At 42.3% G+C, this 15026-nt stretch overlaps 1 protein-coding gene across 1 annotated transcript in view; it reads right to left on the minus strand.

Annotated features, from left to right (window-relative positions):
- Nucleotides 1-6536: 6536 nt before the first annotated feature.
- The window catches only part of spred1 (sprouty related EVH1 domain containing 1), a 43002-nt gene continuing 34512 nt past the window's right edge, over nucleotides 6537-15026 (minus strand). Inside the window, exons 5-6 of the mRNA XM_056295723.1 lie at nucleotides 11686-11841; nucleotides 6537-11388 (exon numbers count right to left, since the gene is read on the minus strand). Of these exons, the coding sequence (XP_056151698.1) occupies nucleotides 10690-11388; nucleotides 11686-11841 (855 nt within the window). The 3' untranslated portion in view covers nucleotides 6537-10689. The remainder of the gene's footprint in view (nucleotides 11389-11685; nucleotides 11842-15026) is intronic.

A 15026-nucleotide genomic window follows, 5' to 3' on the forward strand; every position in this document is an offset into this window, starting at 1 on the left:
TTTCGGCTGCTCCCGTTAGGGGTCGCCACAGTGAATGATCCGTTTCCATTTCTTCCTGTCCTCTGCATCTTCCTGTCACGCCAACCACCCGCATGTCCTCCCTCACCACATCCACAAACCTCCTCTTTGGCCTTCCTCTTTTCCTCTTCCCTGGCAGCTCCATATTCAGCATCCTTCTCCCAATATACCCAGCATCTCTCCTCCGCACATGTCCAAACTATCCCAATCTTGCCTCTCTTGCTTTGTCCCCAAACCGTCCAACCTGAGCTGTCCCTCTAATATACATGTTCCTAATCCTGTCCTTCTTTGTCACTCCCAATGAAAATCTTAGCATCTTCAATTCTGTCACCTACAGCTCTGCCTCCTGTCTTTTCGTCAGTGCCAGCGTCTCCAAATCATACAACATCGTGTCTTGATTCATGCTCAGTAATCCAGGTACGAAATCCAAAGAAAGTTGAATCAGTTCATCTGGACACAACGTTTATTGAGAGAAACGTTTCATCACTCATCTGAGTGACCTCTTAAGTCTCAACTGACTGCAGGTATCCTCACCCTTATAAACAATACAGTGGTGTAAGGCAGGGCTATATTGGGAGAATGATGCTGAATATGGAGCTGCCAGGGAAGAGGAAAAGAGGAAGGCCAAAGAGGAGGTTTATGGTTGTGGTGAGAAAGGATATGTAGGTGGCTGGTGTGACAGAGGAAGATGCAGAGGACAGGAAGAGATGGAAATGGATGATCCACTGTGTTGACCCCTAATGAGAGCAGCTGAAAGTAGTAGTAGTAGTAGTAGTAGTAGTAGTAGTAGTGGCAAGGCAAGGCAAGGCAACTTTATTTATATAGCATATTTTTTACACAAGGCAGACTCAATGTGCTTCACATAAAAAAATAAAACATACAATTAAAAAGGATTTAAAAGTAATTCATAAAAAGATATTTCAATTAAAGAATAAAAGAATGAAATCAAAAGTTAATACAAGGTTTACAGCTTTGCATAAGTCAAAGTGCAAGGTTTGCAGTTTAGCAGAAAGCAATGATAAACATAAACGTTTTTAATATGGATTTAAAAGTAGTCAGTGTTGGAGCAAGTCTCAAATCTTCTGGAAGATTATTCCAGCTATTTGTTGCATAGTAGCTAAGAAGACATCAAAATAAATGCATGTTAGGGCCAACACTCCCATCTCTACCCCTCACCAAGGCAAGACGGGACAAGGCAAATTTATCCACACAGCACAGCTGCTCAACAAGGCAATTTAAAGTGCTCCACACAAAACACAAAAGGCATCAAGAGAAGCAACACAAGGCAACAAATAAAAAAAACCCAAAACCAATAAAAAGAGCGAAAGTTACAGTGCAGTGTAAGATGAAAATCAAAAGCTTCAAGCTTTATTTAATAAAAGGCAGCGGCAAAGAGGAAAGTCTTCAGCGTAGATTTCAAAGAACTGAGAGTTGTAGCAGACCTGCAGTTTTCAGTAAGTATGTTCCAGATATGTGGTGGATAAACCAAGAGCATAGTTTAAAATCAATTATCTGACGGACAGGGAGCCAAAGTAGCGACCTCAGGACTGGAGTGATGTGATCCACTCTCTTGGTCTTGGTGAGGACTCGAGCAACAGCATTCTGAATAAGCTGCAGCTGTTTGATCGATTTTTTTAGAAAGACCTGTAAAGACACTGTTACAGTAGTCGAGTCGACTGAAGATAGATGCATGGACAAGTTTTTTCCAAATCCTGCTGAGACATAAATCCTTTAATTCTTGATATGTATTCTTCAGGTGATAGTAGGCGACTTTGTAATTGTCTTAATGTGGCTATCTAAATTCAGGTCTGAGTCCATGACTATACCAAGATTTCTGGCTTGGTTCGTGTTTTTTTTTTTCCACAACCTTTTTTATTGAAATTTTACAATCAAAATATTGTACATACATATATGAAGTCAATGTTTACATTTACATAGAAAAACTGAAAAAAACAGTACCAAACTTCAACATAGAAAAAAAGACAACCCCCCCCCCCCAAAAAAAGCAAAACAAAACAAAACAAAGAAACATATAGCCTGGCCGCCTAGCCAATTAGAGAAAACACAGCTTGTATACTCAAGACAAATAAACAATATTATAAAATGAAATTATAGATTATACAGAAAAAAAATAATGGTAAAAAAGAGTTAAGGGATATACCCATATCACCACACATGTAAATAGTAGATTACCCCAAGTTTATGGGGTGTCAAGTGACTGCAGTTCCTTAACAATTTTAAGGAAAGGACCCCATGTTTTATGAAATCTGGTTGTTGAACCCTTTGTGACACATCTTATTTTTTCCATCTTAACAAAATACAAAATGTCCCTGAGCCACATAGAGTGAGATGGAGGAGTGGGTGATTTCCACCATAATAAAATGAGACGTCTGACCAGAAGAGTTGTGAAAGCTACCAGGTCTGCTTTGTATGATGGCAATGGCAGATCAGCAGGAAGGACACCAAAGCAAGCTGTTAAAGCTGTCGGCCTAATTGGGATCTCAACACTATTTGAAATTGTGTTAAAAATTTCTGACCAAAAATTGAATAGGGAAGGGCAGGACCAAAACATGTGACTGCTGTATGTGGCCGGGGCCTGATGGCATCTGTCACAGGTGGGATCAATGTTATCATAAATCTTAGCTAACCCAACTTTAGTTAAATGTGAACGGTGAACAATTTTACACTGAATCAGTCCATGTCTAGCACAAATTGAAGAGGAGTGGACCCGCTGTAGAATTACCTCCCACTGGTCGTCTGTGATCTCTACTCCAAGGTCCTCTTCCCATCCCCTCTTAATATGTTGTAATGAAGAGAGGCACATCGAGGAACTCAGACCATAGATAGCAGATATAATCCCCTTTGTGCAAGGTGAGGGTCTTAAAAAGCGGTCAATAGGAGTGGTGGTTCGTGGTTTTTAACATTACCGATTGTTACTGAGTGCTGACTTTTAGCGTTCTTCATTGGCTTCAAAGAAAATTACTTCAGTTTTGTCTTTGTTTAATTGTTTAATTAACTCAATGTAACACCTTCTGACCTTCTCTATACTTCTCCATCAACATTCTCCAAGCAAACGTCGCACCTGTAGGGCTCTTTCGTAGCATGAAACCAAACTGCTGCTTGCTAATCATCACCTCTCCTCTTAACCTAGCTTCCACTACTCTTTTCCATATCATCATGCTGTGGCTGACTAACTCTATGCCTCCACAGGTATGTCAGGTATATATCCACAGGTGTGTATGTTATTGTGTGGTGATACACAAATGAGGGTAGATTCACCAGGGGCTGCTGCTCCTTTAAGGCGGACATTCAGAGTGCTGACGTAGGCACTGCTTAGGGTTTCCGGGGTGGGCCATGTTTTCTGCAGCCTAGCGGTTCGCTGGTTGCCACGAGAGATTGTGCTGTATCGGTGTCGTTTTGTGTGGCGAGTAAATGGAATTGACTTGACTCGATCTCTCCGTCTCCTCATTCCTGCACTCCCACAATATGGTCATTCCTAATCCTGTCCATCTTTGTCACTGCCAACGAAAATCTTAGCATCTTCAACTCTGCCACCTCCAGCTCCGCCTCCTGTTTTTCATCAGTGCCACCGTCTCCAAACCATATAACATAGCTGGTCCCACAACCATATTGTAAACCTCCCCTTTCACTGTTTCTGGTACCCTTCTGTTGCAAATCACTCCTGACATTTTTTTCTTCCCACTCCACCCTCCCTGCACTCTCTTCTTCACCTCTCCTCTGCACTCTCCGTTACGTTGAACAGTTGACCCCAAGTATTTAAACTCATCCACCTTCACCACCTCTACTCCTTGCATCCTCACCATTCTGCTGTCTTCCCTCTCACTCACGCATATGTATTCCATCTTGCTCCTACTGACTTTCATTCCTCTTCTCTCCAGTGCATACCTCCACCTCTACAGGCTCTCCTCAACCTGCTCCCTACTCTCACAACAAATCACAATGTCATCCACGAACACCATAGTCCATGGAGACCCCTGCCTGATCTCGTCTGTCAACCTGTCTATCACCATCGGAAAAAAAAGGCTCAGAGCTGATCCTTTATGTAATCCCACCTCCACCTTGAACCCATTCGTCATTCCTACTGCACACCTTACCACTGTCATACTGCCCTCATCCATATCCTGCATGGATCACTCCTACATACTTCTCTGCCACTCCAAACTTCCTCATACAATACTACACCTCCTCTCTCGGCACCCCATCATATACTTTCTCCAAATCCACAAAGACACAGTGTCACTCCTTCTGACCTTCTCTATACTTCTCCATCAACATTCTCAAAGCAAACATTGCATCTGTAGTGCTCCTTCCTGGCATGAAACCATACTGCTGCTCGCTCATCATCACTCCTCACTTCTCTCATTTTAACCTACTTTGCATTACTCTTTCCCGTATCTTCATGCTGTGGCTGATCAACTGTATACCACTGTAGTTGCTACAGTGGTATACAGTTGCGCCCATGAAAAATTTGCCAAATCTTCTCTGCCAATGCCAAACATCTTATTTTGCTGTTGCTATTGACTCTTGTTTTGAGCTTCTGCTACCCCAGGTGCTGACAATCAGGTGCCTAATGTAAGATGTATTGCCAAGAAGCATTGTTACAACAAAGAAATAATCTACCAAACACAAATTTCCTTACTTTTTTGTGCTGAGTTTAGTAAAAAACTCCACTGCCATCTCTCCTAAATATCTCCATGCCTCCACAGTATGTCATCTGGACCAACCACCTTTCCACTCTTCATCCTCTTCATAGCTGCCCTCATCCTTCATCCTTTCTAATCCACCACACTTTCTGATTCACTATCCCCACATCATCCAACCTTTTCTCTCTCTCATTTTCTTCATTCATCAGCCCCTCAAAGTACTCCTTCCACCTTCTCAACATACTCTCCTCACTTGTCAGCACATTTCCATCTCTATCCTTGATCGCCCTAACCTGCTGCACATCCTTCCCAGCTTACTCCCTCTGACTAGCCATCAGTACAAGTCCTTTTCTCCTTCCATAGTGTCTAACCTCTCATACAACTCACCATCACCTTTTCCTTTGCCTTTGCTACCTCTCTCTTCGCTTTATGCTGCATCTCCTTGTACTCCTGTCTACTTTCTTCATCTCTCTGACTATTCCACTTCTTCTTTACCAACCTCTTCCTCTGTATACTTTTCTATACTTCCTCATTCCACCACCAAGTTTCCTTGTCTTCCTTCCTCTTTCCAGATGACACACCAAGTACCTTCCTAGCTGTCTCTCTCACTATTTCTGCAGTGGTTGCCCAGCCATCCAGCAGATCTTCACTACCACCCAGTGCCTGTCTTAACTCCTCCCTGAATGCCACACAACAGTCCTCCATCTTCAACTTCCACCATTTGATCCTTGGCTCTGTTCCCTTCACTCTCTTCCTCTTCTTGGTCTCCAAAGTCATCTTAAAGACCGCCATCCGATGCTGCCCAGCCACATTCTCCCCTGTCACCACATTCAAGCCTCCAATCTCTTTCAGGTTACACCTCCTGCATAAGATATAGTCCACCTGTGTGTACTTTCCTCCACTTTTATATGTCACCCTGTGTTCCTCCCTCTTCTTGAAATACGTATTCACCACAACCATTTCCATTCTTTTCACAAAATCCACTACCATCCGTCCTTCCAAATTCCTCTCCTTGACACCATACCTGCCCGTTACCTCCTCATCACCTCTGTTTCCTTCACCAACATGCCCATTGAAGTCCACTTTAATCACCACTCTGTCCACCTTGGGTACCCTCCCCACCACTTCATCCAACTCACTCCAGAATTCCTGTTTCTCTTCCATCTCACATCCAACTTGTGCTGAAAACATTCATCAATACATCTATTTTCAGCTTCATACCCATCACTCTGTCCAACACTCTCTTCACCTCCAACACACTCTTGATATACTCTTCCTTCAGAATGACCCCTATTCCATTTCTCCTCCCGTCCGCACCATGGTAGAAGAGATTGAACTCACCTCCGATGCTCCTGACCTTACTTCTCTTCCACTGGTCTCTTGCACACACAGTATATCTACCTTCCCTCTCTCCATCATATCAGCCAGCTGTCTCCCTTTACCAGTCATAGTGCCAACATTCAAAGTTCTGACTCTCACCTCCACACTCCTACCCTTCCTCCTCTCCTGCTGCCTCTGGTCATGCCTCCCCCCTCCCCCCTCCCCTTCTCCTTCACCCAACAGTAGCATGGTTCTAATAAATGAATAAATGATTAAAAACAAAAACAATTTCTTGAATAAATAAATTATTAACTATGTAACTAAATGTATTACTCATTATGGGAATAAAGAAACATATTTGCATTTTTTTCCACTGGTAATTCATTTCTTAATGTTTCTATATTTTTACCTCTCTCGCACATTTTTACATTTTTTTATTGTTTATTAATATGTTTCGATTTACAAACCAGATTGTCAAAGGATCATAGAGTAAGGAAGTAGTACGCAATGAATAATACAGACCACAAGTCTAAAACTCACCATTTTATTATGATAATGTTATTTGATATGTCAAATTACAAGTGTATGATGTAACATAAAAACAGTTACAAACATATGTATGCATATTTACATTATATATTTATGAAAAGTAACAAGCTACATCTGTATAAAGAAAATACAACTATGACATGAGTTATTGGGACTATAAATTTTACATCATATACTTGGTATTTTTCGAACCGTGATAGTATAGAAACCAATAGAACCAGAACAAGAATTGTTAAGATCGTAAGATGGAAACTAGGATGGACGTGAGGCACTTTTTCGAGGTTGTCAGGGTGTGAAAGCTGATGGCACTAAGAAACTCAAAGGAGGATGCTCAGTAAAGAAATATGCACAAGAAAAGGGGAAAAAAAAGAGAGAAAGAAAGACAGGCAGTGTTTTACAGAATAGTTAGAGTACCATTTATACTGCAATTTTTAAAACACAAATGTCTTCCACTATTTAGAACTAATCACATAAATGTTACATCATCAAGCGCCGTAAGATGAAAAAAAGCTTACATATAATCAGTGCACCAAAGCATTGGAGAATTGAAACAGAACCACTCATCTGCTGTGAAAAGTAACCTTTTAAAACGATACACTGAAGAGAAACAGGTTTATATAGCGTTTTTTTTTTTATCTACACAAAGTCAAGAGTGTACACTTGTATGCATTCCCAAAGATATGCACAATTTCCAAGATTGAAAGAAGATAAAGACTAGCAGCAAAGTGGTTAAAATCGAAATTTTACATAATGCAGATAAAAAAAAAAATTATATATATATATATATATATATATATATATATATATATATAAAAGCGGACAGACACATGTTGCATATATAATACAGTACATAACAGGAAGTCGCACTGTGCTGGTTAATGCAGAATGAGAAGTGTTACTTCAGTATTCTCTAAACTTTGTATAAATGCACATCCTACATTTTGCTTCTCAGCCAGCAAGTTTTAATCAGGCTCATCAAACCTTGGTTCAGCTTGCAATATGCAGGGAAATCCAATTACAATGGGAGATTATAACAAATCCTTTCGATTACAAACTACACATGCACGCCACCACATATAAAACTAGCTTGTACACACACACACACGCACGCACGCACGCACGCACGCACGCACACACACACACACACACACACACACACAGAAACAACTGTATAGATATACGAGTAAGGACTCGTATAATTTTATGCATGCACTCGCAAGCACACACACACACACATGTGCACATCAATATGCCCACATCGCACACGAACAAATAAAACAAACGAAAAGAAAAAACACTCATGGTCATGGTTATATGCTGTTGAAGAACTACGTTTTGTTTTAACAGTCTTCCATAGCTGATTTTCTTTTGACACAAAATTAGCGATTGTATCTAGCAGCTTTATATATATATATATATATATATATATATATATATATACACACATACATATATATATCCAAGTTGAAATAAATGGACTGCCACTACTGTACCATGTTAGCACTATCCTTCCTTCGTTCAACCATACAAAACTAAAGAGAAACTCTATTAGAAGCTCAATAGTCATTTCCATCACAAACGCCCTCTACTTTTCAATGTGAAATAATACTAAAAGGTGACCTATGTACATAATGCTGTCAATTGAAGCTACAGTATATGCTGACAGCAACGATAAATACAGCTTTATCTTTTTTAAATTTCAAAACTGAAAAAGAATTGGGATTATTATCAGTACTTAAATAGAGTATTAAGTATTTACAGGTGATCGAGTTTGGTACCAGGGGTCAGTCGTCTACCTAAAGCGTTAAAGTGTCCTGTCCCGTCACTGACTCAGTCTGGAGAGAGGTCGATGTGTGTCCCGTGTTAAGAGGTTTGCATAGAAAGTAAAGGGAGCGTTGGTGCCACTGGACAAAGCCGGGGAAGAATCAGGAAGAAACTGCCCCCCCCCCATCCCCTTTAATCCATTCTTGTAGACATTGAGGCATCACCACATTGAACCAGGAGTGACAAGAGGGTGGGTGATGGGTGATGTGCATATCTGTTGACAACAGTACAAGGATGCCGTAACAAGTCTGCTGTTAAAATATGAGGTGTGTGTTATGAGATGCAAAAGTAATTAAAAAGGCATCTATGCCTTTGTTAGCAAAAATTTAGGCTTAATGTGGCCAGATTTCCTAAATTAAAAGTTCTGCTGGGAGTTTATTAACAGTAATATGCTAGCTTCAGTGTTAAGGAAAATAGTTTGAGTCAACTACTACTATTCAAGCAATGTATATACCTACCTACAATTCTGAATTGGCTGTGTTCCTTAAAAAAAAGGGATTTAAAAACACATGCATTCTGACAATTAGTCTACCCGGGGCCTGTTTTCCTAACATGATCTAGGAACTGAGATGTTCTCTTGGTTTGAGTATGGGCCAACAGAAAATGATAAGATATAGGAAGCAAATTTGTACTGTTGAGAGTCGAAGCATATATCAAATTCAGTGGTAACAATACATGCCTTCCAACTGGCAATGCAAACAAAAACCTATGCGCGCCTACACAAATGAAATAATTCGGATTTTGACGTCTTGAAGTACTTATTGGAGCTCGAAAGCTGTGCACCCATTCATTCAAGATTTGATCAATGGTAAGGTAACCTGCACAAGGAGCTCCTATGGACTGTGAAGGATATGTCCTATGACAGCAGCAGCAAAAAAAAAAGAAAAGAAGCAAAACTACATCTGGACACAAAAAAAAAAATACATGGGACAAACACAGTACGTTTGGAAATTTGGAGAGGGTGCTGCAACCAAAGCTTGTAGACCAGTGCTTTCAAAGTAAGGTTTTCTCATGCTGAATTGGTTGATTTTATATACAGAATAATTCTAACCCTGTGGATTCTGTACCGAAGAATAGCCTAATTTAAGTGCCTCATCATTCAACCAAGGAGCAGTCATAACCCCTTCACTCACCAAAACAAAACTTGCTGGTTGAGCAAAATTACAGATTTAGGGTCAAAATAATTTCCAAAATGAATAGGAAAATGATCATAATTGAACAAAAACACCAGTTTTCCTACAACACTAAGTAACTGGGCCAAAAATGAAATCCGCTGAAAAATGTGAAATTGATGTTATTGGTCTCAATTCAGATGGTTCAAGTGGTTCTAATGCTATATCCTGACAAGGAACTTCTACATTATTTGGGGGGAATTGACAATGGTTCATTAATCACCATTTTCCCTTCTATTCATGGAATCGATCCCTTTATGTTGGAATTCAATAAAATGGTCCAAATCACCTTGGCAATACATGGAAGTAATTTTAGCATCTTCTAAGTGACTGTCAGAGGCCAGATACTGCCAGGCAATATCTTCAAATATAAGCTGTTACGTTGCTTTATTTTCTCAATAAATGATGAAAAGGTAAGCAAGGAAACGCATAGGCTATACATCCATCACAGAACATCTCTAAAATGTTAAATTTCACTAAATATGGTGGTTGATATACCACTAGAATTTTACCTTTATGGGAGGGAGAATACGATTTTTTAGTGCATTTCCTCTGTCTAATAATTACATCATCAGCGAATGCTTAAGCCATGAAGGAAAGGCCACTGTTACCCAAATTGCAAATTCACAAAAATGCAAGAACTAATCCCTTTTAGCATTCTCAAACAGCAAGTAGTTTTTGTTTTCCTGTACTCATAATTGTTTTGTTTTCGCTTTTGTAAATATGCTTTTGCTCTCTGTACAAAAGACGATTTTCCTTCATAAAGCTACACATCACTTGTAGTAGAATTCTGATACTGGTGGCCTGGCCTTGTCTATGTATGAGTGTGAATGTGAGAGGTGTGTGTGTACAGGTGTGTGTATCATCTCCAAGTCTTGTTAAACTCAACGCCTCCTCCTCAGGTTAAGCTGCTGAACTTAGCTTGATGCTCAGAGCCCCCGCAAAGCATATGGTTTGTCCTCCGCTGCTGCTTGTCGGCGACAAACGCAAACTGAAATCTCCAAAATCCCTCAGAGCTGGGGATCGAACATGTCAGCCCGTCTGAGAGGGGAATGAAAACAAGGATGTCGGCTTTTTACTTCCGCTTTTATCCACTTCCTGTGTTAGCTAGCTTTGTGGGTGTCCCAGTGTCTGGCAACGGGTCACCCTGCGGCCTTGTGCTTGCCCCCGCAGCAGTGGCAGGCCTCACCACAGTGGTGGCAGGCGCGCAGTGGCAGGTAGCAGCACATGCACGGCGCAATGAAGGAGAGCGCCACCAGGGCCAGCCAGCGCAGGCAAAACTGCTCGTCAGACGTATCGCACGAGCAGGGGTCCGAGAAGTCGCCCTCGGAATCAGACATGCAGTGGTAGAGCATGCTCTCGGCACACAGCATGCAGCTGACTTTGTAGATGCACTGCTTGATGGGGTCAGGGGCATCCTGGCACTGCCCCCGCCAGTTGTCTTCATGGTTGAACATCTCTCTGCAGTAGATGCAGCGTGAGCGTTCCCCATCCTCCCGTCGGCGCCGGCCTTTCTTGGTTTTGAGCAAGGGTGAGGGCTGGGTCTTGATGGATGCGTCCTTGCCCAGCCCTAGCCCCATGCCTGTCCCGATGCCAACACAGGGGCCAGAGTGGGGGTCCCCACCAGCGCCCTCGGGGAAAAGGTACTCACACTTCTTACTGTCCAGTTTGTGGAAGGTGGTGGGGAAGTCTAAGTCCTCACGCTCGGCCTCCTGTTTCCACATGACAGGGTGGCGGTAGTCCTCGTAGCCGCGGATCAGCACATCCTTGCGTGGGTTGATCCGAACGATCTCCTCTTCATCCATGTGAAAGCTGACATGGCGAGTCGACTTGAAGGAGACCTGCAAGAGAGTGATATTTAGAATCAACCGATAAACGACTGAGGAAGCTTTTCTGTGCAGAGACTTTGTGGAAATCAGGGTGTTGACAGATAGCAAATAAAACAGGGCTGTGTACAACCAAGTTTTAATACTTACCTTTTATGATTATTGATTATTAATTATTATTATTATTATTATAACAATAATAAATGTAGTGTGTCTGTTTTAAAAAAGTTCAGCTCGGGTTAAACCTGAGGAGGTCATGTGTGGTCAGTGTCATATGTGCAGATATGAATGTTGTGTCAGGGAGAGGCAGACCTGTGGAGGCAGATAGCGACGGTTGCTGGAGGGGAACTCATCAAAGGGCTGGGCACGGACGTAACAGCCCCTGAAAGGCTCGGTGGAGACGACGCTGTTCAAAGGGGAGAAGGGCTCCTTCATGGGGGTGCAGATAGAGGGGGGCTCCTCACACACCTGGTGACACAATGGGGCAAGATTTGGAGTCAGTCTTGTTTTGGATATTCCTTACAATTCCTTCAACACATCTTCAAATCCATCATATAGTCTCACACCACTGTCACAAGCACAAAAGGTCCATCAATGGATATTTTTTTTAAACCGCTCTGAGTAGTTCTTGTTTCACACTCAACCACTCGGGGGAGCCCTTGCCCACATTCATACATATGACTGCTTTGTGCAGCGATGACTCAAGGTCCTTCTGTTGAGAACTTTGAGTTCCTATCAGCCTCATGTATTCTCACAAACATCTTAACTGGTGCAAAATCAACAATCACGGGCTTAATAAACACAGAGGCACATGCAACTCATTCAGACATATTAAAATAAAATAAAATGATTTAAAATTCAGAGCCAGATCCTTCCACCAGTGAGAGAACATTTATTTAATTTTAAGCTATACAGTCTCATCACTGCAAGAGAGATGCTCATTGTTGACATCAATCCAGATCAGATGTCTTGTGAATGCCACAGATTAAGTCTCAACTGTGTTTGATTTGGGCCATCTGCCACATATATACAAAAACATTTCCTTAACAGAAAGCTATAGATGAGATTTGTCCAAAGGTACAAGATGCAATACTTAAAAAATGTGGATTCATATCTGCAATAAAAAAGAAGAAAAAAAAAGTTGGCTATGCTGTGATTCATATATACAGGGGTGGTGAGATCCAGGAGAAAAAATAAAGGGAGGTGGATGATAACTAGTCAGTCATTACAGCCAGGGGCCTCGGGGTAAGATGCTAACTATGGCCAGCATATTTCAGCACTCATGGAGCTCCCATCTGTGCAACTGCCAGCTTGTTCATGCACAATCGAAACATGTGGAATGCATGAAACCAAGCGGAGCAGAGGGTAAATTCACTTATAATTTAAAATATAAAGTGTGACTGCAATTCACATAGTCATGCTCAGCCTTATTTTCAGTATTTCATTTACACAAGAGAAAAGATGAAGTTTATTAATCCACCTGGAGGGATGTCGAATTGGCTATAAGAACATTTTTGTGGCTAGTTATTTTTTAAGCAGATCCTTCCTTTACTGATTAAGATGGAACTTGAAACCACTACAGGCATCGGTCTTCAAGGCTAAAATTGTTCCCCCTTAAGCCATACATGTGTTCGAGCAAGCGCGTACATGTAAAGAAAACACACACACACAGTCACATCTCAAAGTCTTGCACTCACAAGCAAGTATGCTTATATTTGCATAACTCCATCCACAGCAAGACAACCATACATGCGCTCTGTTCACCCTGGGTAACTGCCCCCCCCACACACACACACGAACCTCATCAAGGCAGTGTTAGCCCCCCCTTCACTCTCCCACCATCTCTCTGCTCTGCGTGTGGAGGAGGCTGCTGGCTCTGGTTAGTCAGTGCTGTGTGTAAAGTAGCCCACGCCAGTGTTTTAACGCACAGCGGAAATCTGGTTTGCTCCCAGCTGCTGCTACAGTAATTACTGTCCTGTGGTTGCTAAGAGATGCTTCCTTTGACTTCTTTTTTTCTCTTTCTCTCTTTTTTCCTTTCCCCCCCTCTCTGCTCCCCCACTTACTCTCCCCCACTAGACTGCTAACACATGGGGTGAGTGTGTGTGTCTATGAGTGTGTGTGTGTGTGCGTGTGAGAGAGAGAGAGAGCGAATTGACTCTCTGCCACCCAACATACTGTATTGAATATGTGTAACACACATCCAGTATCTAAAAGGTGACTCTGAGGAACAAGACACCATTATGTTTTGCGGAACAGTAAAAAAAAAAGAAAAAAGAAAAAAGAAAAAAAAAGATTGTTGTATTTCATGTCTATGTACGTGTGTGTGTGTGTGTGTGTGTGTGTGTGTGTGAGAGAGAGAGAGAGAGAGAGAGAGAGAGAGAGAGAGAGAGAGAGAGAGAGAGAGAGAGAGAGAGAGAGAGAGAGAGAGAGAGAGAGAGAGAGAGAGAGAGAGAGAGAGAGAGAGAGAGGCAGCAAGAGACAGTGCTAGAGAGAGAATGAGAGAGGGAGGTAAAGAGAGCGGCCAAAGAGTCTGCTGAGGGAATGTCATAAACCAGCTCCAGCTGGAGAAACGCAGCACAGAATTTAAAAAGCCAGATGACAGCTGTGTATGTGTGTGTGCGAGAGAGAGAAAGAGAGAGAGAGCGAGAGAGAGAGAGAGAGAGAGAGGGGGAGAGAGAGAGAGAGAGAGAGAGAGAGAGAGAGAGAGAGAGAGAGAGAGAGAGAGAGAGAGAGAGAGAGAGAGAGAGAGAGAGAGAGAGAGAGAGAGAGAGAGAGACAGACAGAGAGAGACAGAGACAGAGACAGAGACAGAGACAGAGAGACAGAGAGAGAGAGAGCAAAAGAGCAGTGAAGAGATAGGGGGGTGAAATGGGAAACAGACTTGGGCTTCCTTTTAAAGCGCTTGCCTAAGCTCCACCATTCAAAGGCATGCGTGGGGGCCAATCTGGAGCTGATCTGACCCCAGAGATGTGGCCGGGTGAGGGAGAGGAGGAGGAGGAGGGGGGGAGCCATGAGCAACCTGGCTCAGGACCAGCATCAGGGCTCCACGCGCTTCCGCCCTCAAAGGCACAGAGGCTCAGGGCAGGGGAAGCTGTGGTAGGTTAACATACTGAAAACCCACAGAGCATAGGTGTGTGTTTCTCTGGGTCTCTATGTTACAAATTGAGAACAGGGTGAAGAGAAGTAGAATTGTGAGAATGCGCTGCAGTCCCATTACCAACACTTCACCGATTTAGTTCTACGATACTGTGATACGTTTCCCTTTGCTACAAGTAGGTCTTGGCTTAATGAGGCAAATCATGAATGGTGTTTATCTCTGCGTCTTGTTAACTTAAGACGAGGAAACATAGCCAAGTTCCAGGCTACACCCCACTAAGTATCCCTTAAACCACCCTTCCTGGCTCCAAGGTACATTTATGGACCTTTATCAAGCCACACCAAACCCATTTGAAGTGGCCAATGAGTGGAGCTGTAAAAGTCAACTGGCCAACCAACCTCTGTGTACTAAACCGATAAGGGAATACTTCCTACTGATACTAAATTAGACGCGGAGGTTTTCCTGTGGCATTCCAAAATGCATTTTCCTTTGTACTGGGCTGCGAAACATCTTTCCTGGCAGCGGGTCATCACAGCTGAGTAGTGTGTTTTACAAC

This window comes from Lampris incognitus, chromosome 16 (genome assembly GCF_029633865.1).
Source record: "Lampris incognitus isolate fLamInc1 chromosome 16, fLamInc1.hap2, whole genome shotgun sequence".
Classification (NCBI taxonomy): Eukaryota; Metazoa; Chordata; class Actinopteri; order Lampriformes; family Lampridae; genus Lampris; species Lampris incognitus.